We start from the raw sequence: 27,995 nt of genomic DNA, 5'->3' as shown, positions 1-27,995 counted from the left end.
AAAAAAAAAAAAGAATAAGGGACCGCTGTTGCATATTTTAATAACACTGCTAAGTCTAAAAGCAAAAAATACTGACTATACTCAGGAAACTCCTTCATTAGAATTAACATTTCTTTTTTCTTAATTTGCAAGAGAATATCACTGGCCTGCTAGACCGCCATCATCATCCACTCACACTCGAAACAGGTTGATCCAGAACGGCACCGTCGTCCGGCCTCCGGGCCTTTTTACCATTTTGTTTTTCTTTTTTTTTGTCCTTTTGTTTTTTTCTTCCCATCCTATCACTCAAGTAGATGTGTCTGTTTTTCAAAATCTCAAATTACATCACCGTGTTATTGTACAGAATATATATATAAAATGAAAAAAAAATTCAACAGAGAGAACAGAGGGTAAAAACAAACAAACGAACGAGTCATGAGGTTTCCAGTGAGTAGAGAAGGCGAGTATACCAAGAATGTGTAAATCAAAATATTAAGAATTGAAAACAAGAACAGTTACAACACTCAACACTTCACTTAGTTCAACAGTGAGATTTACATCGGAACTAGTACCAAATTAAGACGAGCCGGAAGAAAAGTGAAAAGCAAATCAACAGTCTCGTACCTTCGGTTCCTTGAAAGCAAGCAGGGAGATGGAGGTTGGGGTCGCAACGGGGTCAAACGATCACAACGGACACGAGCTCCGTCTTAGGCACGCCAGATCGGTACACTGCTCACGGGAGGGAGGCCAAGACGTGTCCGGACACGTAGCGGAAAGCCGTTGCAGAGGACGGGCGTACTCGTGAAACAAATCCAATTTCAAGTTTATCACACCTTCGAGCACCGGGTCGCAAAGATGAATCATTTCTTGCTGCGTCGTTAAGGATTTCGGTAGTTTATTCTCCCGATGAAACTTCTTTTTGGATGGACAAGCTCTTTTGGGCCTTTTTTTTTTTTTTGTTGTTGTTGTTGTTGTTGTCGTCAATCATCAAAACCACGGGTGTACCGTTCAAATGAATGAAAAAGAAAGAAAAAAAAAAAAGGCATGCATGAATCTGACTGAAAGCCACACAGAAAGTCATAAAATAAAAGTCTGGTCCACTCCTCCCGCTTCAAGGATCCAAAGACAGCCACGGTGGAGAGCAAAGAACATCTGTCTTTAGATCCTTGACAGTGAGGTGAGGAGGAATGATTGATGATGATGTATACCAGTACAAAACCAGCAAAAAGAAGGAATTAGCATTACAGCTATGGGTAATATGTGTGTGTGTGTGTGTGTGTGTGTGTGTGTGTGTGTCGGAGGTCTTTTTCAACAAGTGGTAGCCAGGGATTGGTGTATAGGGGGCTGGAAGCAGCGGACGTGCTCCACGGTGGAACTGTCCGTCTCCACGGCCTTCATGTACTTGTTGAGGATCGCGAAGATCTCGTTGTTGAGGATCTGGTACTTCCTGATGCGGTCGGCCATCTTCTTCAGGGGCTGCGGAAAGAGACGAGGACGGAACGGCTTTTCAGGGACGACAAAAAAAAAAACACATCTGATCTGGGAACCCCGTCTGACCTACTGCATCTATCATCTCCATCTGGTCTCTGCAAAACCTCTGTTGAGACTTGTTTCCATGGCAGGGGGATTTTTTTGATCTGAACGTTTTGCGCGTTTTAAAGGTCGCCGCCCTCATTCTTCCACTTGTCCTTTGCTTTCAGCAGTGCATCCTCTCGGGGGCGCCACCAGACGTCAAGAAATAGGACGACCGGGCGAGAACTTCAGACTACAACCGCGCAAGAGGCTGCTTTCATTATTTCCAATCAGTCACAAAATAGAGAGATGTATCATAATTCATAGAATTGAGCGCACCTGAATATACAGCGACACCGGCTTAAAATAAACAAATGAATATATGTGTGTATATATTGGCCGCACTTGTATAAAAGCTGCAGGTGTCCACGTTGTAACATAAATACATAGCAGTAACATCTGGAGATACGTACTGGAAATGCTTTTATTCAAACAGTGCCTGTAACACAGCTAATGAAAACGATGAATAATAAATAAGACGAGGAAAAGTCCATCCATCCATCCATCCATCATTTTCTATCCCTGCTTTGTCCTACTCCAGTGGCGTGAAGCTCGTTAGCCCCCAAAAAATACATAAATTAGCCGCAGCGTTGCTTAAGCCGCAGCGTTAAAAGCGTGGGAAAAAAGTAGCTGTTTTAAATTATGGTAATATCCCGCAACAGTGACTTGACCCTATGCTCAGTGATCAAACATCAACAATGTGCTGACTTAAACGGCCTCTCTTCAAAAACGTCTGCTGTTCTTGAACCTTTTTCTGGCACAATAATTTCTTTCGTGATAAATAAAGTTGCTCTTATTCTTATTCTCATTCTTATTTTCAGCTTTGACTCAACACTGCCCCCGGTGGTTTCCAACGGTACTGCACCCGTGGGTCCGCATCCACGAGGCTCGCGGCGGACGGACCGAAAAACGCACAAAATGAACACAAGATCCGCACGAACAGCTCCGTTCTCATCCCCAGTGGATCTTGCGTACTTGAGCCTCAATCAGCGGAGACACGGACTCGTGTCCATTTCACTTTTCGTCACTTTTCACTGATTCAAAACGATGCAAGCGCGTCGACGGCGCCGTCGCATCCGTGCGCGCTACCGCCACGGGAACGGTTCACTCACCACATTTTTAATGATCTCGTCCTTGCCGTCCTGCCTTTGGACTTTGAGCAGGTGGTAGCAGAAGTCAAAGAGGTCGAAGCGGCGCTGCTGTCCCAGCAGCACGATGATGGCACAGCCGGCCCAGTTCAGCCCGTCCCCGAAGCACTGCCTGGGACGCACAGGTGAGCCGAGGAGATCATTAATAATGACCACGAGAGATAATCGTCCTACAAATGAACCCCTTGATTCATTAGATGAAAAAAAAAAACAACAAAAAACTATAAACAATTCATCCAACAGCTTATTCTTATTCTCATTCTTATTTTCAGTTTTCACTCAACACTGCCCCCGGTGGTTTCCAGCGGTACTGCACCCTTGATTCCCCGCTTGTAAAGTTAGTTTGCTGTATTTCAGGAGAGGAGGGAACCTTTGCTTTCCAGTTAAAACACAACTTTTGCAGATTCTCTCCAGAGGATCAGCCGTGATAATCGTGCACTGGTGACTCCTTGACCTCCAGTGCACGTACACGCACCAATAGTGGGTCTTTGGGCCCAATGCTGATGACCAGGAGTTGAAAATACACTTATAAATAGGCCCATATTTAAGCCACAGTTAACATTTGGGGGCGTCACAGACCCAGACTCAACGCGTGAGCGGTGTCGCCGAACCGCTAGGCGACTGCCAGCGATGAATTTCACGATCTGTGATTCGAATCAGCCGATCGGTCGATAATCCTCCCGTGGATTCTGCATAATATGCAGGTAATCCTATTTCGACCAGCCGGGCGGGACTTACTCTGCGGTGAACTCGTGCGTGCCCACGGGGATGCAGTAGACGAACTGCATGGCGCTCCAGAGGCGATGGAACTCCATGCACTCGTCGACGTGCATCACGCCGTTGGTGGGCGGGGGGCCGCGCCACACGCCGTCCTGCAGGAAGCTGCGGATGCGCGTCAGGATGACCTCGAACATGGAGAGGCCGCAGCACAGACGCTCTTTGGTAAGCAGGTCTCCCTCGCGCGCGATGGCGATTTGCTAGGAAGACACATCGGCGTTAGCGAATCAAAATCGAAAATGGAGGGGAGGAAGCGGGACGGAGGATCGAGGGGTTCACCTGCGGGGTCCCGAGCCTCTCGATCAGGGGTACGAGGTGGAGAGGGGCGTACTTGGCTTCCAGCCTTTTCATCCTCACCTCCAGACGCTCTCCCTCTACAACGCAGGGTGTAAAGCAGCCGAGCCTCAGGAGAAACTTCCAAATGTCACGTTTCAACGTTTTATTCCCCCTTCTGACTCGCATAAATACCTTTGATGTAGACTCTGGGCAGAATGTTCTGGAAAGGGGCGGCGTGAAGCAGGTCGCACACTTCCTCCTGCGACTGATCAAAAACAGAAGACGGGATCATTTCCACCGGGTCCGCGTCGTCGGCCTGAAGGACATCCGTGAGGCGCTTCGGGTCTCAGCGCGAACCCGCAGAGATCGCGATCAACCACTCACACCTCCCTGTCCAGTCTCAACCACCGAGGCGGTTGGGGAAATGCCGATTCACAACGTGCACACTGGAAGTCTCATCCCAACCTGTTGCTTCAGAGCAACAGCATCGTGGGGAAACACTCCTTCCAGGAGCCTGTAGGAGCACTCGTGTGCTTCTTACTGAGCTGCAATTCTGGTTGCAACCATCACTGTTTCTGCAGGTGCAACGCAGAGCAGCGACGCTTCAGGTGGGAGGTGTTAGAGGAGAAGAAGAAAAGCCATGCAACATTATAAAAGCGACAAAAAAGAGAGTTATTCACACACACACACACACTGGTAAACATCTAAAAAAAAAAGGGCGCCACCCACATTCCAGACGTGCACGTTTCAGCTGAAAGTGTGAGGGTTCAGGTCCGACACGCGGACCAGCGTTTCCAAAAGGCATGCAGAATCGAAGGAGCCAAAGGCGACGTGCTACCGTGGCAACCGTGGGAGATGGAGGATGCCGTTTTGTCGTTTCTTTTAAAATTCTGACATGCACAAAAAAAAAACACCGGATGGCGCTTTCGCAGCGGACGGTGGGCGAAAGCGCCGGGTGTCACGCCGACGAGGCGGAGGTGAGGGGAAAGAGAGACGGGAACCCAAAGCAAAGAGAGAGAGAGAGAGAAAAATGGACTATTCCATCTCCGGTTCTACTTTAACAGCCACCAAGAAGACCTAAATCCTTACCACCTGTGGGGGTTCCAGCGTGTAATGAAAGATAAGAGTTTTGTTCAGAGGACAGACAATAAAAACCAACAAAAATGAAATGGACGGGGGAGCTGAGTCCCGCTGTCAGCTCGGGGACCACGTTTCCTGGACGTGGGGTCGGAGGAGGCCACGGGCAGATGCGATGTCTTACCAGGGCCTGCTCGATGAGCAGACAGAAGAGGATGGCGTTCCCGACCTCCCTTAAGCTCTGAAAGACATCTGTCTTCAGCTCAGCGTACTCAATAATGTCCTTGAGCTGATGGTGGAAGAACTCCAAGATACCTGAGGACGGGGAAAATGGAAGAACACAGCAGTGACTCTCGCTGTTTTTTTCTCCGTCCAGACGTTATGATACACCGGCGAGCGCCCAGCCGATTACTAGCGGCTAATTAAATCATTGATAATCCGTTATTACTCGGATGACCCGGGATGGAGTCGGCGGGGTTGCGCGGCGGCCCTGACCCACATTTGGTCCGAGCGTCAGGCCCTCGCAGCGGAGGACAGAAGGATGATTAATTGCTGACAGTAAGATCACGGGCAGTAAGCCAGGTACAGAACTCAGGGTACAGAACATCAGTAATCTGTGGATTACCACAACCTTCTCATGGGGACGTCCCATCTGACCCGCCTCTAAGCTGCACTCGCAGCTCCAGCCAGAAAGCGTCGGTCAACCCAGACGCAATGAGTGGAAGCAGGAAACAACTGCTTCTGTATGCGCTACCGCTAGTTTAGGAATGAATATCCCCTCATTTCCGGGCTAAAAGACGCTATATTTTACTTTACAACGCGGCTAATTTATGGATTTTTTTAGGGGGGCTGACGAGCTTCACGCCGCCAAAACATTTAGCCAAAACATCGGACTGATGAAATGACCGGGAAATTATAAAGCCGCTCGATTCCGACAGCGACGAAGACGGCGTTAACGGATTTAGTGCGCTCAGATAGATAGGATCAGCTGGAGGAGGACGCAGCAGGGGATAGAAACTGGATGGATGGACTTTTCTTTGTATTATTTATCATTAATATCATAAAATTGTTAATTTTTCATCAGCCGCGTTACAGGCACTGTTCAGAAAAAATGCATTTCTGGTACATATTTGTTGATGACACCAGCGTGTATTTAATTAAAAGTTCAAAAAATAATAGCTATTAGTAAAAAAATTTTTTTAGCCTATATATTTACATATTTATTTAGTTATTTTTAGCCAGTATGGGTGTGCTCAATAGTCCGGAAATCTTTAAAAATCGGCATCAACATGTTTTTTTCCACATCAGAGAGGATCTTAAAACACCCCACACTCATTTGCGAAGCTACTCCAAACACGGTTATTGATATGCTAATTCAGCAACGTGCATTCGTAGCCACATTTGCATCGAATTGCGAAAAAAAACAACAACGGCGCCGCGTTCAAGTCTCTCCCTGCGTGCCACCGAGCTCACAGCGCTGCACTGGCGCACCGGAAAACCAGCTTGACATTTCCTGTTCAGCGTCTTTCACCGGCCGCGGCGGCAGTTTGCAGCTGCATCTAAGCAGATGTGAAAGTGATATGATTCTAGGAGCTCGGAAACGTGTCGGCAACATAGAAGCGGGACCGCGCTATTTTTTTTTTTTTTTTTTTTTAAATCCGCACACCAAAAAAAAGATCCAAAAATGTATTCTACATATAGTACAAAAAAGTTATTCTCGCATACGTATGAATTTATAACAGCCTGGATTCAGGGCAAACATAAGAATTGGTACAAGACTTGACCAAGTCACCCTCAATATAAACTCAACTTTTTGTTCAATCTCTAGTAGGAGGAAATAAGCCTCGGTGGCTTGCAGCAGGCTAATCGCTACGCCCTGGATATCGCGCTTCCGTTCCCCGTGCAGCCTGAACAGACCCGGGTCGATGCACGCCGCTCAAACCGACCAAATGCGGCAGATCTGCAGAAAGTGAGATACAGCGGATCTTCGCTACTTTGCTGATTTTTTTTTTTTTTTGTAATTCGCTTCTCAAGATTTATCGGTCTTCAGCGTTTTTTCGCAGTATTTTTTTTATTTTTTATTTTTCGTGATCAAACAGCCATATTCTAGCCTAAGAAGAAAAAAAACTAAATCAAACTAAAATTCATTTTATAAAATAAACAAAATACGAGATTTGCTTTGCCGGCACACATTCTTGGAGGAGACGGATTCTCCGACACGACGTCGGAGGCTTCGACTGCTTCATCGACGTCACGCCCGAACCCTGCTGTCTTTCTTAGCCTTGATGGTTCCAGCCTGCACACATCCTTTTCTATTTTGTTTATTTTATTCTCGTCACTCTATTTATACAGTCATTTAGTTCTGGTTGTGTATTTTTCACCCTTACTGTTCCTTTATGTGGTCCATTATTATCCCTGATATCCCTTGTTGCTGCAGTCTGTTTATTCGTAGATGTTTTTCCTATCTTTCGTCTTCTGCCTCTATTTCTATTTACATTCATATTTATTTTACCTTTTCATTTTTTGACATTATAACCGTTATCCTGCTGTGACAAAGGAATTTCCCCTACGGGGCTCCATAAAGTTTATCTTATCTTAACTTGACGGACGGGGCCGTGGCAGTTTATAAAACCATTTTCAAGCAGAAAAAAAAATCAGCAGTTAATATATCAGTAAATAGCATCGAAATGATCACGTCTCTACTTCGCGGAGCGTCTCGGGACGTAACTTCCCGCGAAAAGGGAGGCTCCACCGTACTTGCACGAACACAAACACCAGATAAACCAGATGTTTTGTTTTGCGGGAAGCGATACTCCGGTTTCAATAAAGGTGATAACCGTCTCGACAAATTCAGGTTCGTTTGCTTTTTAACGCATGAAAGCAGGCGTGCAAAACTAAAAAACCAGAACCCTGCAGGCTCCGGAGCTCACCTGGGGAGCCGTACTCGTGGCGAGGCAGGCGGCAGATTTTGGGCATGACTTCTATCAGTGTTTTCACGTACTGCAGTATGGTGCCCTGCAACTGGAATGGCGATAAAGGAGACGGGTTGGGAGAGGGATCGCGCTCTTCGGAACGCCAAAACGGGGAAACGGCGGTAAATACCAGGCTCTTGACAATCTTAAGCAGCTCCTCCATCACCACGGCGATGCCCTGGTAGCCGAGGAGGCGGCAGATGGTCTTGAAATGAGGCGGACCGACGAAGTTCCTATAGGAGCTGTATATGTGAGAGTAGGCGATGTTGAGAGGCTGGAAGGAGAAAGGGAACAGAGGGGGTGTTTCAGCAGGGCGGCTTTTACGAAAACGGGGAGCTGGGGAACGTCGGTGACGCGCGATCGGGGCGGATACCTTGGACCCATACAGGTAATAAGGCTGCACGTTGGCTGGTTTGTCTCTCTGAGGCTCCTGGGTGAAGGGAATGGCTGTGCGCACAAAGCTGGAAGGAATAAATAAACGTTTACGCACCCGCTGAAAACAAACCGGCTGGGGGGGGGAAACACAACATCGCTGACCGGTTTGTGGATCCGTTGTAGCAGTAGTTGGGGAGAAAGTCAAAGTTGAGCTCCCAGAAGACGTGGAGGGTGATCCTGCCGTACGGAGCCGACACGTTGTGATTGGCTTCGCGGAACATGGCGTCGAAGCTGTCCAGGGTCATGTGCTTGGAGAGCAGCCGGTGGGTGAGTCTGTTGATCTCCAGGAGCCACTCCAGCTCCTGTCCACACACACACACACACACACACACACACACACACACACGGTGAAAGACCGTTTCTCCTGGAAAACAACACCAAACAGCTGGTGCGTGCATTCACAGACCAGCCTCGTGAAAACCAATGCTCACCAGAAGGTACCGTGGATTTTGGGGCAACGTTAAAAAAAGAATTATTAATTACAAGAGAAAGGGTGTTTTTCAAAGCTCTGTTTGCTTTTATCGAAGACCGCATTTTTTTTTTTTTTTTTTTTTTTTATTCATGTTTTTTACTTGAATTGTTGGCCTTCAGTTTTTTGTTTTTTTTTTTGATGCCGGGACCACTTTCATTTAGAGAAAAAGCTCTGTTTGCAACCTAAAAGAGCCACTTTTTATTCATGCTTTTCTGAAGCTGTCTTTAATTCAGAGAAAGAAAGCGTAGTGGGTTCTGTTTAAATGGACCATAATGTCCGGAATATAAGCCGCTACTTTTTCCCCACGATTTGAACACTGCCGCTCAAATAACTTATTTATGGATTTCTTTCGGGCTGACGAGCTTCACGCCGCCAAAACATTTGGCCTCGACGCATCGCACCCATGAAGTGACGGGGAAATTCTGAGTCCGTCCAATCCCGACGGCGAGGAAGACGACTTTAACGGTTTCAGTGCGCAGGAGGAAGACCGAGATGGAGAAAATGATGGACTTTCCCTTGTGTTTTTTATTATTCATCTTTTTCATCAGCAGTGTTACAGCTACTGTTTGGAAAAAAGCATTTCCAGTATTTATATGTGAATGTTACCGTTATGTTACAACGTGGACACCTACAGCTTTTAGACAAGTGTGGCCTATACATGTACACATATATCTATTTACTCATTCTTAGCCGGTGTGCTGAATAGTCCAGAAATTATGGTGTGTTACTCTGAGGTTCCTGTTTTCCTTTATCTGAAATAAAGGCAAATGCATGATAAATCTGCCTGGAACCACTGTGATTTATGGTGAAAGAGCTAGCTGCGTGCCCTGTTAAAAGTTTCCTGCGTTGAAAATCGACAATAAATATCGTTGACGCCACGTGAAGATGTGGACACGACGGTGAGTCGGCACGAGACACGAGCGCGACTTTGGTTCGGACCTTTAAATTGGAAGAAACTTAATAACTGGAGTCATCGGTCGCTTTAGCTTTGAACGGCCGCCGCCCTTATCAAGATCTGATGCCGGATTATTTTTGCATGAATCAGAAGTAGATCAGTGTTTCCCGACCACTGTGCCGTGAGAGATCATCAGGTGTGCCCTGGAAAAATGCCCACTTTCACCCGATTGGTCCGAAAATTATTTATCCAACGCAAATAACGTGTCTTCCTATGTCTATGTGGGCAGCGTGTCCGTTCCATGGCAACGTGTGGTGAATGAACCTGTGCATCTGTGTATCAGAGTGATTAGTGACGCTTTGCGTGAGACATTTTTAAAATAAAATGTACTTGTATTTGCGTAAACAAACAGGCAGCGTTGCTGAAAACTACCAAGACGAGTGAGAAAGCAGTGAAAGCTGCTATAAAGTTGCTGAACTCGTCTCTAAATCCAAACAGCCCCACACACCGGAGCAAAACATTAATACTACCTGCCCGCAAAATGATTGGAGAAGAAATGCTCGGCTCTGGCGTTGATAAAGAAATAGCCAGTTCTCTCAAATAATACCATTTTCAGACATATTGATGACATTTCTTCAGACGTTGCAAGAAAGTGTTCTGGAAAAGTTGCACATCAGTGGGAAATTTGCATTGCAACTTGACGAATCTACAGATATTAGATATATTAAATTTCACACTAAGTAAATTGAAACTAGTTTCATTCTAATTCGTTAAAAACTGTTTTTGACATTTTTATTTGCTGGTGTGCCGTGTGATTTTTCTAATGTAAAATATGTGCCGTGGCTCAAAAAAGGTTGGGAAACACTGGGTTAGATTATCCTGTCACTTTTTCTGAACTCTCTGGGTTTACATTCGCTATTTACGACTCTCCTGGCTGTTTTTCGGGTCTGGATGAATCCTCCCGTGTGCCGGAGACTCTTCAAATCTAATTTAAAACCGCGGAAACCACCCGGATAGGACAACATATCGCAAATGACATGGATGAAGGTTAGACGGTTGTGCCGAGATGCGACGCCGCGCTCGCGGTGCGAGGTGAACGATCTCAGAGCGGAGGTGATTCTGGAGAGCGAGCGACCCGCCGACACTTTCCGAGTGTTTACACTTTGCAGATAAAAAAACAGAGCGGTGGACCAGGACCCTTCCGGAGGACGCTATCGGCTGGGTTCTTGTAGAAGCAGACGTACGTCATATCGTTTTTTTTTTTTTCAACCGTTTTGAGCGTGAACTCACAACTATGGAGGTGAGGTCCTCGCTCTCGAAGCGGCTGATGGCGTGGTCCAGAGATCTGTACATGGCCGCCGAGATCCTCTGGGTGATCAGGCGGTTCAGGTCGATGGAGCGGCCCAGCAGCTGCGGAACACGAGGGGGGGAGAATTGTGAAGCGACTTCCCGTGTGGTTGGAGGACGAGTTCCAGAGAAATGTGACGTTTCCCGCACCTGGACGTGTCTCTGTTTGAGCAGCGTTTCGTAGCGGTTGGAAGGAGGATACGGGATTATCACCCCGTAGTTTTTACACTCTGCTCTGAAGCGCTTATCTAGGAGGACGCTGCGGAGCCGGAGCACAGGGGGGGGGTCAACGTGAGGAGATGCGCCGCCCGAACTCACGCGAATTCAAGCGGAAAGCCGCGCCTCCTACCTTCCGGCCATCGCTTTGTAGTAGGCGAAGATTTGATCGGCCAGCTTGTAGACGAACTGGTCGAAGCAAAGGTTCACCTGCGAACGGGGAGCAGAAGGACGCCGACGTCACCGAGGCCCGACGGAAGGGTTGGAGTTTCGAGGCGACGGCGGCGGGGCGTTACCTCGGCCTCGATTTCATCGTAGAGGAACTGCTTCTTGAACTTGGTCAGGGCGTAGTAGCCGCTGTCGTTGTACAGGTCCAGAGGATACAGCACATACCTGAAGGAGGGACGACCACACCGTTATTCCTCTTTCATCATGACTCAGGTTGACCTCTTTGACCTGCGGCGCCTCACTCCATCATGGAGGGCTCCTTCGTCTCCAGGATGTGGTCGGTGAGGATCCAGGGCATGGACATCTCGATGGGGAACTGGATCCTGCGGCCCATGGTCAGCTCCAGGAAGAACTCTCGAAACCACAGCTGCGAGAGGTCGCAGCACTGCTGCAGGGCCTCTGGAAGCAGAGCGGAGGGTTCGTCGAACCGAGAAACTAAGACACGGAGCCGTCGGTCGACCTCCTGCCCGGAGGGAAATCACACACCGCTGAAGTTGAGCAGGTGGGTGAAGAAGAAGGACTGTTTGTGGAAGTCCTCGATCGCCACCACGATCGGCCCGTCCAGGCTGCTGCGCAGAGTCTTCTTGGAGCCGCTCTTATCTGCTATCAAGGATTCCAGCATGGTGCGCACCATGTAGAGCTGCGTGGGGGAGCACGTGGAACGGGACAAAAAGCAGGGAGGAACCATTATTCTTCCAGACTGCGCGGCTGTTATAAACCATTATGATCTATTTGTCGTGTCGAGGTCGATTCGGAGTAAAATCCGGACTTCTGGAGGGTTTTAAATTCACGGAGAGTAAAAAAAAAAATAAAAAGCCGTGAGTCCCGAGAAAAAAACATTTCAGCCTCGACTAATTGTTTTAGTGCGCGAGCGAAAGACCGGATGGACGGACGTTCCTATTATCAATCCTTTTCTTCAGTCGTGTTACAGACACTGTTTGGAAAAATGCATTTCCAGTATGTATATGTGGATGTTACCGGTATGGATTGAATAAAAAGTTGAAAAAAAAATGTTTCAGTGTCAATATCTCATGTTACAAAGTGGACACCTGCAGCTTAAAGACAAATGCGGCCTATATATGAACACGTATTTATTTAGTTATTTTTAGCCGGTGCAGAATCTATCCATTACATTACATTACATTGCATTTGGCAGACGCTTTTATCCAAAGCGACTTACAATAGAGGACATAGGGACTGCAAATACACTTGCAAATACACGATGCACAGGAAATATACAGAACAGAAGCTGTTGCTGAATAGTGTGACTTATGGTGAAAGAGCTGGCCGTGCAAAGAAAGTTTTCCGCATTGAAAATTGACAATAAATATTTTTGACGCCCTATGAAGATGTGGACACGGTTGTGACTTTTAGCAAGGATGAACTATTAATCGTCCAGACCGCACGGCTATCCCTTACTTCCTCGCTGCGATACTGACGACACTGTAATCGATGTGTAGCGTTGAGATTAAATCTCAGATTCGGAGTAAAATCCACAACTCCGGGAGGGCTTTAAATTTACGGAGGATATAAAAGGGTGCATTCGGCGTTTCCTAAATGTGAGAATCCTCACAAGGACCGTCAGGGATTAGGAGGAATTAGGGTCACCTGTGTGCTGGAGGGTCCCACGGCCCTGCGGGGCACCTTGATGTCAAAACCCCCCTTGGGGTCCTTCTCGCCCCTGAGGCAGGGGTCGTTGGGCGGCTCCCTGGCTCCCTCCCAGTCGCAGACCGTCTTCCGAATGGCCTGAAGAACGCTGCGGGACACGACGCAGGGTGAGCGTCTGCGCCGGAGCGGCGGCGCGTTTCGGAATCGGACGCGCTCACCTGATGAGGACGTTCTTCTTCTTGCGGACGGCCTGCCGCAGAGGCTCCCGGAGGGTCATCTGGGCGAAGTCCTGCAGGGCGGCGTAGATGGTGTTCCTGATGGCCTGGTTGAACACCGACTCCATCCGGCCCATCAGAACCTAGACGGGACCGCCAACGACACGCGGCGAGGATGAAGACCGGAGGACCCATGGACGTCGGGGGGTCGAAGAGCGACGTCCGTCTTCGCTTTACCTGCAGACCCTTGATCATGGCGATGACCTCCACCAGGGCGAACTTCTCCTCGCTGGTGTAATTGTAACGCGTGGCTCGCTCGTACTCCTCCGCCGTGCCCGGACAGTCTTTGTTACAGAATTTATCCGTGGGGTGGACCAGCTTCCACGAGTACTGCGAGATACCAGAGGGAGAGAAGCTGAAGCTCTCAACCTACCGGACCTCGTCGGGCTTTTCCGGGCGCCCAAGAACGTCCACTCACGACTTCCATGACGTGCGTGCTCCACTTGGACAGCAGCTGCAGACCCCTCAGCGCCAGGTCAAAGAGCTCCCGGTACTCCTCGTCCGACTTCTGGCTGTCCAGGCCCGAGCCGGTCACCACCTCGCTGTTGCTGTAGCGCGCCAGCTCCGAGATGAAGCGGATGTGGTCCTCCCTGATCTGCACCATCTGCTCGCACAGGTTGTACTGCGGCGAGATGCTGCTCTGGGTGCACGTCCACCTAGGGAGCAGAGCGGAGAGCGCGGAGGACTTTGGGTCGCGCTCGGATCTTTTTTCATGGGGGTTAAACATTAGCGGCCGATCGGAGCGCCTTACTTGGACTTGTTTTCTTCGTAATGAGCGCTGGTCTCGATGTAACGGGACAACTCGATCTGCATGTCTCCGAACAGAGGCACCACCTGAAGCTGCGAAAGACGGGAGAGGAACACTGAACCCCCGCTCGCTCGCTCCCTCGCTCGCACCGAAGCTAGAAAAACAAAACAAACGCCTCACCTTGAAGAACTTGTCAATCTTGCTCAAGTTGATCCTCTTTTTGGCGTCCAGCTTGTAGATATTACTCACATTGCCGTCCATCAGATACAGACCGAACCCCATCACCTGCCACACATAATTGCTTTAAGCACGGAGAAACCCGGCGTCGTCCCGCGGCGTGGCTGTGCGTACCTTGAGCAGCATGTGCTTTTCGCTCGGGGTCAAATACATCTTATTCTCGTAATAATCCACGCAGATGTTGACGATGTCCGCCAACAGTTCCTCGTAGCCGGGGATCACCTCCAGCTGCTGGTGCAGGCACTGCGGACGCAACCACACCGCGCTCTCATTCTCCGACACGCTGAGGCTACAGATGTTTGTTGCCGCCGGCAACGACGGACATATGCGGCTTGTCTGTCAGTACAGCTGCATGAATCACACATTTGTTTGGAGATTTTTTTTTTTTTATTATTTTTTTAAACCTCTACGATAGCGGCAATCTGGTTTGATTTCATTCGGGGATTTTGAAATAAACAATCGTTCTGCTTGATTACTGCTCACGTACAGATACAGATTTAGAGTCATTTATGTTCACTACCGTGTGCAAATGTATAACTTTAAATCCTAATTCAAATATAATCTCTCTGCATGGGTTGAGATTTCACGCTCAGATAAAACTATATTTCTCCCAAATAAGAGCGTTTTGCATAAAAAGTGTTGACAGATTTATTTACATTTACAGGCCTATATTAGGTGGATTGCAGCATTTTGCAGAAATAAATAATCGGACCAAACATGAAAAGAATATTAAGGTAAAATGACGAAATATATACAAATACATTGTCTAAGCCAGGGGTCGGCAACCCGCGGCTCCCTGTGGCTTGTGAAAATAACAAGTATTTAATCAATGTGTATTTTATTTTTTTCATTTTTAAATGATGACGGCAATCTTGCAACATCTAAATAAATCGTGTTCAAATATTTTTGTCGCTCTTAAGTAAAAGGATGACAGCACGCAGAGAGAGGATGGAGTTTCTGGTTTACTGCCGGTGAATCATTTAAGTTTGCTTTTTTTTTGTCATAAATATAAGAAGGACTCAAATAGACATTGAGTATTTTGCTTAAAAGTAGCCTTCAAACTCGATGTCTTTTGTTCAGAGTTCAAAATGTTTTGTCCCATGCAGTTGTACGTTGATTTAAAAACAAAAATGCAAGACATATTTTGTTTATACACTGCATACAGGGAAAAAAAATAAACAACGTAATATGCCGCGTGAATTCATTTTAAATTTCAAAAAGGGGTTCCCGCTGTTTTCTTTACTGTGAGGAAACAACTCCAAATGGCTCTCGGAGTGGTTGTTTTTGCCCGTCACGCAATCGAGCACAAAGTTTCCACAAATCACACAAATAAACGGAGAAACATTCAAATGGAAAAGGTTGAAGCCGCAAACCTGGGTGATCCTGTTGTGATTGGCGAGAAACATGGAGAGGTTCTGGGACTCCTGGATGGACTGGGGGTCGGCCATCTTCCTCAGGAACTGGGCCGCCCTGAAGCCAAAGGACGAGGAGTTAGAGAGGATGGAACAAAACCGGAAATCGCCGTCGTGACTTTACCTTTTGTACGCAGAATGGTCATTCTTGACGCTACATTTCATGTTTTTCAGTTCGTCCAGGACGGCAAACATGTTGATGAATTTGCCCAGAGTCAGCAGGTAGGCCTCGGACACGAAGTCTTTCCTCCTCTCGGCGTGGCACAAACGCTTCACTTCACTGCAGAAACGCTCGATAGCTTTTCGCTACAAAGACAGGAAAAAGGAAAAGGATGAGCGCGGATGTGATTTTACATATCGTATTTTCACGACTATAAGGCGCACGTATAGGTCTTCGATTTTCTTCAAGGTGTGCAGTGCACCCTGTGTGTGTTGTTGTAAGGCGGACGTAGTAGAGAACACCATGAGAACGTTACAGGGGGAAGTGTTGGCGTTGATTGTTTATAGAAGAACATGTGCGTTATGCAGAACATCGTTGTTTTGACAATCCTGAAAACATGGCCGACAAACACATCCAGCCACGTCACCAACATGGACGAGGTGCCGCTCACTTTGGACATCCCGGTGAGTCACTGTGGAGAAGAAGTGGACCAGCACGGTAGCGAGACGCACAACGGGGTACCAAAAGTCTTCTTGAAGACCACGGTTTCACTAAGAGTGGAAGGCAGCGCCGGGCGAGTTACGCTACAATTTGCTAATGCTAGTGCTAACGTGTCTGCCGGCACTGTTGTTCCAGCTTTCGCAAAAGCCGGCATCATTTCCGAGGTGAAGAAAGTGAACCTGGCATGTTGGATGGAGATTTAGTGCAGCTGTTCAAATCAGAAACAGAGGATGAGGACTTCCATGGGTTCGATTGATGACGATTACCGGTAAAAAAAAAGGGATTACCAAACTCAGTTTAGCTCCCGCTCTGTTTTTAAATATGCAAACTTGAATGCTTGTGTGTGTGTGTTGTTGTTGTTGTAAAGCAGTGTTTCCCAACCTTTTTTGAGCCACGGCACATATTTTACATTAGAAAAATCACACGGCACACCAGTAAATAAAAATGTCAAAAACAGTTTTTAACGAATTAGAATGAAACTAGTCTCAATTTACTTAGTGTGAAATTTAATATATCTAATATCTGTAGATTCGTCAAGTTGCAATGCAAATTTCCCACTGATGTGCAACTTTTCCAGAACACGTTTTTGCAATGTCCGAAGAAATGTCATCAATATGTCTGAAAATGGTATTATTTGAGAGAACTGGCTATTTCTTTATCAACGCCAGAGCCGAGCATTTCTTCTACAATGATTTTGCCGGCAGGTAGTATTAATGTTTTGCTCCGGTGTGTGGGGCTGTTTGGATTTAGAGACGAGTTCAGCAACTTTATAGCAGCTTTCACTGCTTTCCCACTCGTCTTGGTAGTTTTCAACAACGCTGCCTGTTTGTTTACGCAAATACAAGTACATTTTATTTTAAAACTGTCTCACGCAAAGCGTCACTAATCACTCTGATACACAGATGCACAGGTTCATTCACTACACGTTGCCATGGAATGGACACGCTGCCCACATAGACATAGGAAGACACGTTATTTGCGTTGGATAAATAATTTTCGGCACACCTGATGATCTCTCACGGCACACTAATGTGCCGCGGCACAGTGGTCGGGAAACACTGTTGTAAAGGACATCATGAGAACGTTAAAGGGGGAATTGGGGGCGTGGATTGTATATAAAACCCGCGCCTTATAATCAGGTGCGCCTTATATGTGGATTAAATACAATAATGGCACACATATCTGAGACAGCACCTTTTAGTGCGCTGCGCCTTATGGTCGTGAAAATCCGATACTCCTACATCGCTCGCACACAGCCATCTTACCTGGAAGTACATGAACTTCATGAGCTTTGTCACCTCAGGTTCCAACACCTCCACCGTTTTCTCATAGATCTCCACCCTGTTGGGCTGCTCGTTGCACTTGACCTGCGACAACACAAGAGGGCGCCGTCAGCCAGGTGGCGTTTTCCCGGTCGCAGCCCCAATGCAGGATTCTTGCGGGGAAATAAAACCGGACTCCCATCTGCAGTCATAACAGGACAACGCCGCAAGAACACACGCACCAAATCCCAATATCTACAAATGCTCATCCCATCGCTAGGATTTCCTCTGTTCGCCCACCCGGCGGACGGGAAGCTGGAGGGGAAAAGCGGCGTACGAACCATCGCCACCGACCCACATTTTGAGATGAAAACAAAACTGATGGGTGTCGACCGCCGTCCGCGTCACGTGCACAATTTGGTTGTTGACAAGGCCGACCCTGAGTGGAATTATGGCCTGTAACGTATATTTACCCAAGTGCCAAAGTATCAAACAGAGGTGACGGATGGATTCAAGGTGGACATGACACAGCTGTGGAGCAACACGCAAACACAAACCTCATGCAAAAGATAAGATAATACTTTATTGATCTCCATTGGGGAAATTCATTTGTCACAGCAGCAACAATATCAATAAATATGAATGTTAATTATATTATATTCAATATTCATTATTATTATCATAATTAATATTTATTATTATTATCATTATTATATTTATTATAATAATTGTTATATATTTGCTGATATGCGAATGCTGATATATATATTCAATATTTATTTTTATTTTATTTTTTTTAAAGATTGCACTGGAAGATGGCAGCCTGTCGCAGCAGCTCTTATATAAATATAAATATAGGAAACAATTATAATAATTATTATTATTATAATAATTATGTAAATATATATATATATTTTTTTTTTTTAAATTTTTTTTTTTTTTAAAGATGGCACTGGAAGATGGCAGCCTGTCGCAGCAGCTCTTATATAAATATAAATATAGGAAACAATTAAAAAAGATGAAGGCAACAGCAAGGATAGGAACAGATAACAGAATGAGAATGAAACGACAACAAAAAGGGTAATTTCTTTTTTAAATAGATAACAGAAACAGATATTTCACTCCAAGGCTGAATCCCAGCTATCATTATTTGTGTTATTCCGGATGAGAGTGTGTGCAAGTCACGGAGATGGGACGAGGACGTTACCTGGGGGATGGCCCTGGAGCAGCTCCTCCAGGTGTAAAGCATCACGGCGTACTCGTGTCCTTCTTCCAGCATCTCGTTCTGCAGGAGGAACCGATAGGAGAGTTGGTCGCGGAAACGCAGATAACATTCATGTTAAATCTATAGGATGCAAATGACACGAGGAGCGTTTAAATACATTTATACTTTCATTTAGTTAGCTTGGAGTTGCACCTCACCTGCCATCTGTTCCTAAAACAAACCACAACTTTACCATCACAAGTCATAGAAACAGTTGAAATAAATGACAACAAGTCATAGAAACAGTTGAAATAAATGACAAACACTAACGTAAAGACATATATTTATAAGTTTTAAACCGCAGGGACAGTTGGCGGCACCTCAGAGCTTGCTAAAAACAAATATCTGAGGGCGTTGTTGATGGAAACATGCGCAGAGAAGTCCCAGGAAGTACAAAAGTACTTGGAAAACACCTCCATTGAAAGAGCAAGTTCTCAAATTTGTATGATTTACCGTATTTTTCACACGATAAGGCCCACTTAAAATCCTTACATTTACCCTGCGCTTTCTGAGTTGCACACCGAGCTGCATCGGAGCGTCTTATTGCGCTGTATTCTACTCACTGCTCTATTGCGATGTTCAAATTCATATCTATAATCATATTTATAATAATGTTTACACTCTTCTACCAGCACGTATCCCAGTGCACTGCGGACAGCAAAAGTAGGAATTTGACCGAACACAGTTTCCATGGGAACAAAGCGAGATGAATGAGATGAATAAACTTTGACTAAAGTGAGAGTTTCGTTTGGCTTTATATACCGTATCTTTTATCATGCGCCTTATAATGAGGCGCGCCTTATGGTCCGAAAAATACGGCAGGTGTTCCAGAAGTAGTTCCATGTGTCCTATCCAGTGCTTGGAGAAGATATTTGATGCAGGCCGAATAAAAGAATGAAGCAGTGAGACGGAGCTGGAGTTTTCCACGTCTCCAGTACAAAGACCTGCATCCGCAACTGCATCAGCGCCGGGCCGATGTGGGACCTCCTGAGACGAATGCTGATTTTAGAGAAGAAAAAGAGCCGCTGGCAGCGGCGGGTGTCAGCTGAACAAAGGGACTGGGTTTTAACCCAGCGTGGAAATACATCGGGCTTTCTTTTAAAGATGTGAAATGACGGAAAAGACAGGAGGAAGAGGAGCAGAGGTGAAGATGTGAAGGTTCTCCGTGGGAGTGAGGAGGATGGAGTCCGTTAGAGGGACGGCTCAGGGTAGATGTTCTGGAGATAAAGTCACGCTGAGATGGTTTGGACGTGAACACAGGAGGGATGGAGAAGATCTAGGTAGAAGGATGAGAAGGTTGGAGACGCCAAGCGGGAGGTCTGGAGGAAGACCAGATGGAGGGGAAGAGGACAGGAAGGTGGACGGTGTGAGAGAAGAAGATGAAGAGGAGAGCAGTGGGCTGAATGGCGGCAGGTGATTGGCTGTGGGTTGAATGGCAGCGGGCGATTCGCTGCGGGTTGAATGGAGGCGGGTGATTGGCTGTGGGTTGAATGGAGGCAGGTGATTGGCTGTGGGTTGAATGGCGGCAAGTGATTGGCTGTGGGTTGAATGGCGGCAGGTGATTGGCCTCAGGTTGAATGGCGGCAGGTGATTGGCTGTGGGTTGAATGGCGGCAAGTGATTGGCTGTGGGTTGAATGGCGGCAGGTGATTGGCTTCAGGTTGAATGGCGGCAGGTGATTGGCTGTGGGTTGAATGGAGGTGGGCGATTGGCTGTGGGCTGAATGGAGGCGGGCGATTGGCTGCGGGCTGAATGGAGACGGGTGATTGGCTGCGGGTTGAATGGCAGCAGGTGATTGGCTGTGGGTTGAATGGAGGCAGGTGATTGGCTGTGGGTTGAATGGAGGCGGGTGATTGGCTGTGGGTTGAATGACGGCCACTGATTGGCTGTGGGTTGAATGGCTGCAGGTGATTGGCTGTGGTTTGAATGGTGGCAGGGGATTGGCTGTGGTTTGAACGGAGGTAGGTGATTGGCTGTGGTGTCTCGTGCATCCAAAAGCATCCCAAAAGGAAAAGAGAAGCTAAAGTACCATCATTTCCGGACTATAATCCGCTACATTTTCACACGCTTCGAACACTGCAGCTTTAACAACAATGCAGCTAATTTTGTGAATTTTTTTGGCTACCCAGCCTCACGCCGCCAAAATACTGAGCCTCGTCACAGCAGACCAATGAAATGGCCATGAAATTCTGAGATCGTTCAGTTGCGACACCCAAGAAGACGACGTTAATGGTTTTAGCGCGCAGGAGGAAAACCAAGATAGCCATCAGCTGGAACAGGACAAAGCGGGGGATAGAAAATGAATGGATGGATGGACTTTTCCTTGTATTTAGATGACATATAAGGCGTGTTTAAGATGATTTATCTTCATCTTTTCCAGCAGCCGTGTTACAGCCACTGTTTGAAACAAAAGCATTTCCAGTACTTATTTGTGGATGTTACCGGTATGCACTTAATTAAAAGTTAATTCAGTTAGTTTCAGTCAGTTTAATTCAGTTAGACGTGTAAATATCTGATGTTACAACAGGGACACCTGCGGCCTCTAGACAAGCGCAGCCTACAAACAATGTAGACATACAGTGAACAATCATTTTTCAGCTTTTCCGAAACAAAGTTCCTCAATCCGTGCTAAAAGTGAATTCCCGCTGAGTAGAGGCGTGATAATTTTGATGGTATTTACAGATATATTAACCCTCAACGAACCTCACTCAACCCTTTACCAACCTCCCGCTAACTGTTGCAAAGCACAAAGTGGACAGTATTCACGTGAAGCGCACCAGGATGTCGAACGCTGGTCGGTCGCTTCTCTCCACCAACCAATCAACACGGGGAACCGAACGACACTCTCGATCAGCCAATAGCACGGCAAGTACGGACCTACTTAGCCAATGATATTCCGTATGAGATCTGGCGTGGGAACAATGAGTTTGCAATGTTGCCTGTCTATCTAGCAAAGAAGATCTCGTATTTTATGTACTGTATAAAATGATTGAAAATTGTTTAATTTTACAATTTTTTTTTTTTTTTAATTTTCACATAAAAAATGAAAAAAAAAAACGCTAAAGAATGATAAATTGCAAAAAAAAAAAAAATCCGCGCAATCCACTGGATATTTATTTGTTCATTTTCAGCCTGTGTGGCCTATATTCAGGTACGGAAAGTAGTCACCTACAATCTTGAGAGTTCTCAAGATTGTAGACGAGTGGATATAAGGTTGCTCATAGAAAAAAAAAAAAAAAAGAGAAATAAGATTGGAATTACTCTTATAAATCCGTGTAATTCTCCTCGTTTTCTTGGCCGATCCACGATCCGTTTTTCAGCCCATGCTGACAAATGACACCCTAAAATCTCAGCTGAGTAACACCTCCTGCTGTAGAGGTGGGAGGTTTCGGCGGGCCGGGCAGAGTTCCCCAACACTCGCTCCTTAAATAGACTGGAATTAACCTCGCTGGCACTTCCTCCGTTCAATAAGGTTAAATAAAGCGCCACTTCCTCCATTTGCAAGTCGAATCACGTTCTCCATTTGATTAGCGACCCACTGAATGCCCGATTCACGAGTGTGTGACGTGCCTCATCCGCGCACGTGTGTGTGTGTGTGTGTGATTTTTTTTTTTTTTTCTTTTTTCAAAACAAACGCGAGTCCCGTCTAAAAGACAGGAAGGACGAAGAACGACAACAGGCAAAAAAAAAATAAGAGGAAGTCCCAGTCGCAGCTGTGCTGGCTGACGGCGGACAGACGACAGATGAGCTCAGAAGTTCTCACCATGCTGGAGTGGACCGTCGCCTGCTCTATGTAGCGGGCGATGCCGGTCACGAAGGCATTCCTGTCTTCAAAGTTGGTGTCGAAGTTGGCCTGCGGGAGGAGGAGGGGGAAAAATGAAAAGCCGAACGGGCGGAGGAAGCAGGGGACGGCGGCGTCAAGGCGCGCGAGTGCGTACCTGGTACATAATGGATGAAGGAGGGGGCTCGATGCATGGCTGCTGGTCCGGGAGGGGCAGCTCCTCCAGCAGGTCCACATTGGACAGGGCATCTTCCAGGGTCACGTGGGTTGTCATGGTAACAAAGCCTCACTCACGCCACACCCCGGTCTGGTGGGAAAGGAGGACGATTTTTCAGAAATCTATAACCGGGGGTGTTGTCGCTTCCCTGCTGTGAGGTAAACGGTAAAACCGCTCGCCAAACGTCCGCCACATCCAGATGTCATATAAACATGCAATCGTCATGACAACCATCCCCACCGTCACCCACACATCATATGGACAAAACTTCCGTCCTCTTCGCTTTCAATACCACGGTAGAACCCGCAGGACGGTAAGAGGCCTCTCACCGTTTCCGCTTAACCTCATTCTGAAAAGCCCACAGTCTCTGACAGAGATCGTCCTCCACGCTCACTTTTCCTGTGAGTCCATTCAAAGGTTTGAAGATTTCCTCTCCTTTGTTTGTGCATCCACGGCAGAAATAGCACTTTTTAGCCGCTTCCTTCGCTACCTTTCTTTACTTGTATTTGCTGGAGGCACAGGGCCACTGAGACACACTAGAATCTATTTACGTAACGGACTGGAAATTAGACAAAAATCCCGGCGGTGAGTATGAACCGCTTTGCATCGAAGAATACGAATCGTACTTTCGATGGAACTTTGATGAGAAATGCTGGATCAGGATCTCGGCGGCTGTAAAAAAGCAGACAAACCGAAGCGGCGTCCAAGAACAGGAGGGTCCTGCAGAGAAGGTCTGAGCGATCTGCACCTCATCGGCTCCAGTCGAGCCAACGACGAGATTTGTTTCTGCCGTCAAACAGGTCTGAGACAGAAGCGTGTCTACTGAGAGAGGGAAAATCCCAAAACAAATAAAAAGATGAGTTGCGGCCGACCGTTTCTTAAACGGATCACCGGGGGATTCTTCCCGGACGATGATGCACGTCTGGACGGTAAAAAGTCTTAGAGAAAAAAACTCACATTTCAGAAGATGCTGCAAGTAAAAATAGATGTATCACCATTCTGGAGAAGTTATATATCATTAAGTGTCTTAGATTTCACAGCGAGCCTGAATCCACATTATCTTTTTGTTGTCCCAAGGATGTTACACCGCAAGCAGTTTCTTTTACATCATCATGGCTAAAACGTTTATCTTCTTATTGACTGTAGGAGGAACCCGGAGAACCCTGAGGAACCCCAGAGACACGGGGAGAACATGGAGCCTCCATACAGAAAGGACCACGGTGCGAATCCAACCAGGGACATTTACAATATATTACTTACAATTTCACAATTCTGTCCAGTAATATATTTTTATTTATTTTTCATTTTTTTTAATTACTATTATTTTTATTATTATTATTTATTTTATTTTATTTATTTATTTATTTATTTTGAATTTTTTTTATAATCCCAACTTGATGCTGCTACCCCATGTGCCCCCCCAAAAAAAGTTTTTTTCTGATTTTAATTCTCACTGCGAGGCGGGAGCGACTCAAACCGCCATGGTGCTGCCCATGAGCAGATTATTCCCCAGACAAAAGTCAAATCTGAGCTTAGTTACTTCTTTCCACTGCAGAAGCTGGATAGGCTCACGCAGAGATCTAGATCTTGACCTCAAAACTCATTGTGCACGTTGTCTTCCTCATTGTGTAGCAAGAGTGCTATTGGGTAACTTTACTTTTACTAAGATAACTAAGTGCGCATAAATGTGAAACATGATAATGAACCCAACCTTCCAGTTGTGTTATGATAAATGGATTCCCACATGGACTCTATGAAGTTTTAAGTTAATGTTCTTCAAACCGCGCCGCGTTTAGAAAATGAAACACGCCGATCAAACCGAGGTTTTGTCAGGCGAACACACACACCCGGTGCTACTGAACTGCCATCTGCGCCTGGGAACACAGGCCCCGTCTGAAGCCTGGGTTGGCTGAATAAACTTTCCCACCGCTCTCCTCATCAGTTGGTGCGTCTGTCTTTGGCTGTGTATCTTTTCACAATAAAAGGCCCCTTCAATCTCTCCTCGCTTTAGGCCCTTTGCAAACACACACACACACACACACACAAAGCAGCAAAGTGACAGTGCATCAGTACTTGGAATCAGGCAACGGGCGGTGAGGACAGTAAAATAAACAACAAATAATCGGCTATATCGTTTGACATAAATCTGCTCTTCGTCGAGCGCTTGTGTTGTGATTCCGGGGAAACAGTCGGCGAAGGTATCGGAAGGTCAGGAATGAGATGTTTAAAATATACATTAATAGTTGCATGTAACCATCACGGATGGACCCTGAGCAGCGGTTAAGGGTTCGACGTGTCGCTCAACGACACTTGGACAGGCTCGGAGGAGCTCGGGAACGGATTCCGAGAGCGTCCGACCCCACGCGACCGCTTGAAACCACCTGCGCCACGCCAACATCGGCCAAACAGATTCATTTGCAATTTGAGCCGCCATAACACATAGTTCTGGTTCTGCAGACACAATGTGTGTGTGTGTGTGTTTAAGTCATGCACAGCTCAAATAATAATCCACGAAGGAGTGCTTCACATGTTGATGGATAAGACAGAAAGGAGGACAAGCGTGGGGCAGTGGAAAAATGGCCGAACCAAATCAGGCTAGTGTGTATTTGTCGGCGTCCGCTGGCCGGGAGAAAGTGTGTCATTTTCAGGGTCACGTCACTCAATGGGATCCCCTGCCCCGGGGCCGGCTCACGATTCATATTCAAAATACACCCAACCCCACACACACACACACACACACACACACACACACACACACACACACACACACACACACACACACACACATGCTGTCATGGACAGTACATTGTATGTTTGCACATTTCTTAAATGTTCCAGCAGCATCCCTGCAGCCTGCAGCCGTGTTGTCATGTGAGGGACGCTGGCGGAGCGCAGACGGGGGCCGATTGTTATTTCATTCACAGAAAAGTGCTGTCGTCTCACGATCCGTGTGGTGCCACGCTCCCCTTTTCACACGAGCAACAATGCTCATCACATGGACGCGCAATGTGGAGAAAAAAAAAACACACACACAAGCCAGCCTCACATGACCCAGCTGGACAGGAAGAGGAACATGGAGGATGAGAGGTAAACAAACCAAACATTGATGTCAACTGCCGCCCTACATTCCAGATGTTATTAGCATTAGTACTCACTTACAACATAGATTCGGGATCGCATCAAATCGTAACTGACTCCATTGACTTTAGGCCGAGCAGCCTGGTTTTGATGGGACGTTATCGGTTTATCTGGGCGTATCTGTCTTTTCTCTGCTGGACTTATCTTGGGATTCCTGGTTGCAGGAGATTCATAGATTCACAGATCATGCGGAGACATCCAAGCATAAGCTCCGTCAGTCACAAGTCTGGACGATTCAGGGTCAACAATGAAGCTCCTGCGTGTTTTCCGGAGAACCCTGAGGAACCCCGCGCAGACATGGGGAACCACATGGGAGACTCCTTACAGAAAGGCCCCCCTGTAGGAATCCAAGCAGGGAGCTACTTCTAACCAACGCAGAGCCCACAACATACATAACCATATCACGAAATGATTGAAAAATCAGCCGTAAATTCAATTTAGAATCAGCACGGGGTAGAAGAAAACACTGGAAATGTACCAGCCATCATCAAGGTAGAGCCAATAAACGTATAACCAGTGATATTTATCCTTCATCCCCATCTAGGACTCTGAGGCTGTAAATAAATGACAGGGAAATGTCTGCAGATTACTCTTTATGTGTCTCCAAACTTGGACAAAACGCAATATGATGCAAAAACAGGAGCAGCTGCAGATCCACGCCTGTGCGTCCGCGGTGCGTTCACTTGTCTCGACACGGAGTCGGAAAAAAAAAACAGCTAAATAACAAAATAACCTATATCTTCCGCGACATGGTGGTCGTCCGCCGTTACATCACCGCCCCCGGCGAGGGGATGCGACACCGACCCCCCACCCCAGGCGTGGTTGGGGGTTGGGGGGTGGGCGGCCGTGCGGGAGGGGAGGCCGGGAATGCGCCTCAATCCCGCGGCGTCGTGGCGCTTCAGACGCGGCTTCGGGGCCCCGGAAGTGAGCCTGCAGCGGGGGCCGGCTCCGGCTACGCAAACCCCCTAACCTCGACGCGCCCGGAGGGGAAGGGGAGGTACATTAAAAGGCATAAAATGCAAGAAATAGCATCCGATTCGAGTGAGATCGAGATGTTTATTCCGATGTTTTCGTTGTTTGTGGGGCGCAGGGAGGCTCCCCGCGCCGAGCCTCCATCACCCGGCGGTGCACTTGCTCCGCTCCCCCCCGCCGCCCCACCCATCACCGAGCCGTAAGCTAGCGGGCATCCCCCCCCCCTCCCCTCCCGGAGCCATCCGAGAACGGGCTCGCAAAATCCGGCCACGGACATCAGCGCTGTCCCCTCACCTCCTCCCGGACCGGACCGGACCGGACCGGAGGAGGGAGGGGGAGGCGGGTGTAGCTTCCCGGTCCGGGAGCCGCGGAGCCGCGGAGGCTCCGGCCGCCGCCGCACGTCCACCTACCCGAAAATCTCATGTCCGTCCGAAGAGACGAAGAGGCGTCCGGACGGGCGTCCTGCGGGCGATCGGTCGCTGTGCTCCGGTTCTGAGGGCTGGTCCCGGTCCGGTCCGCCCCCCCCCCGGTGCCGATGGATGCTCCAGTTTCGCCCAGCGTTAATCCGCCGCGCACAAAGAGCAGAAAATGGCTGCAAGTGCATTTTCTTAAAGGGACCGTAACAGCAAGAACACACACACACACACACACACACACACACACTGAAAACCTCTCCACTTTCGGGAACTTAATAAACACATTTTAGCACTTTCAGATATTTTGCATTGGTTTTCCTTTACCCTTGCTGTCTTTTTTTTGTTTTGTATTCTGTTATCTTTTCTTATCCTTGTTGTTATTGTTTCGCTCTGCTGGCTATTCGTTTGTAATTGTCTTTTGCTATCTTTTAATTGTCTCTCTGTTTATATTTTCATCCATGTGTAATGATTCTGTTATTGTTACCTTGCTGCGACAAAAGAATTTCCCCTATGGAGATCAATAAAGTATATCTTATCTTGTTTGCTTTCCCCCAGACGGTCCAGCGAAGCTTAAACTCACATTTCTATGACAAAATTAGCATCGTTCTTAT

The 27,995-nt window shown here is 47.2% G+C and overlaps 1 protein-coding gene across 2 annotated transcripts; it reads right to left on the bottom strand.

Moving 5' to 3' along the window:
• On the bottom strand, window positions 1-27,557 carry cyfip2 (cytoplasmic FMR1 interacting protein 2). Of its 2 annotated transcripts, XM_086139278.1 has the most exons (30): window positions 27,379-27,557; window positions 22,799-22,948; window positions 22,624-22,713; window positions 18,805-18,882; window positions 17,601-17,702; window positions 15,799-15,980; window positions 15,636-15,732; window positions 14,377-14,505; window positions 14,206-14,310; window positions 14,029-14,117; window positions 13,696-13,933; window positions 13,455-13,607; window positions 13,221-13,360; window positions 13,003-13,150; window positions 11,881-12,034; window positions 11,637-11,793; window positions 11,463-11,559; window positions 11,300-11,376; window positions 11,101-11,209; window positions 10,894-11,013; window positions 8,339-8,538; window positions 8,175-8,262; window positions 7,932-8,075; window positions 7,760-7,850; window positions 5,014-5,144; window positions 3,945-4,017; window positions 3,756-3,850; window positions 3,438-3,676; window positions 2,664-2,811; window positions 1-1,455 (listed from the first exon to the last, which is right to left on the bottom strand). In XM_086139278.1, the coding sequence occupies exons 2-30, from the start codon at window positions 22,913-22,915 to the stop codon at window positions 1,288-1,290; spliced, it is 3,759 nt and encodes a 1,252-aa protein (XP_085995404.1). In that variant the 5' UTR covers window positions 22,916-22,948; window positions 27,379-27,557; the 3' UTR covers window positions 1-1,287. The 2 variants fall into 2 exon arrangements, with proteins under 2 accessions (XP_085995404.1, XP_085995405.1); XM_086139279.1 differs by lacking the exons at window positions 1-1,455; window positions 2,664-2,811; window positions 3,438-3,676; window positions 3,756-3,850; window positions 3,945-4,017 and adding an exon at window positions 4,702-4,844.
• Between the last annotated feature and the right edge of the window lie 438 nt (window positions 27,558-27,995).

The sequence above is a fragment of the Fistularia commersonii genome, chromosome 31, assembly GCF_037954325.1.
Source record: "Fistularia commersonii isolate RoL2024-O1a breed Wild chromosome 31, RoL_Fcom_v1.0, whole genome shotgun sequence".
Classification (NCBI taxonomy): Eukaryota; Metazoa; Chordata; class Actinopteri; order Syngnathiformes; family Fistulariidae; genus Fistularia; species Fistularia commersonii.
This window is presented reverse-complemented; position numbering and strand designations above follow the sequence as displayed.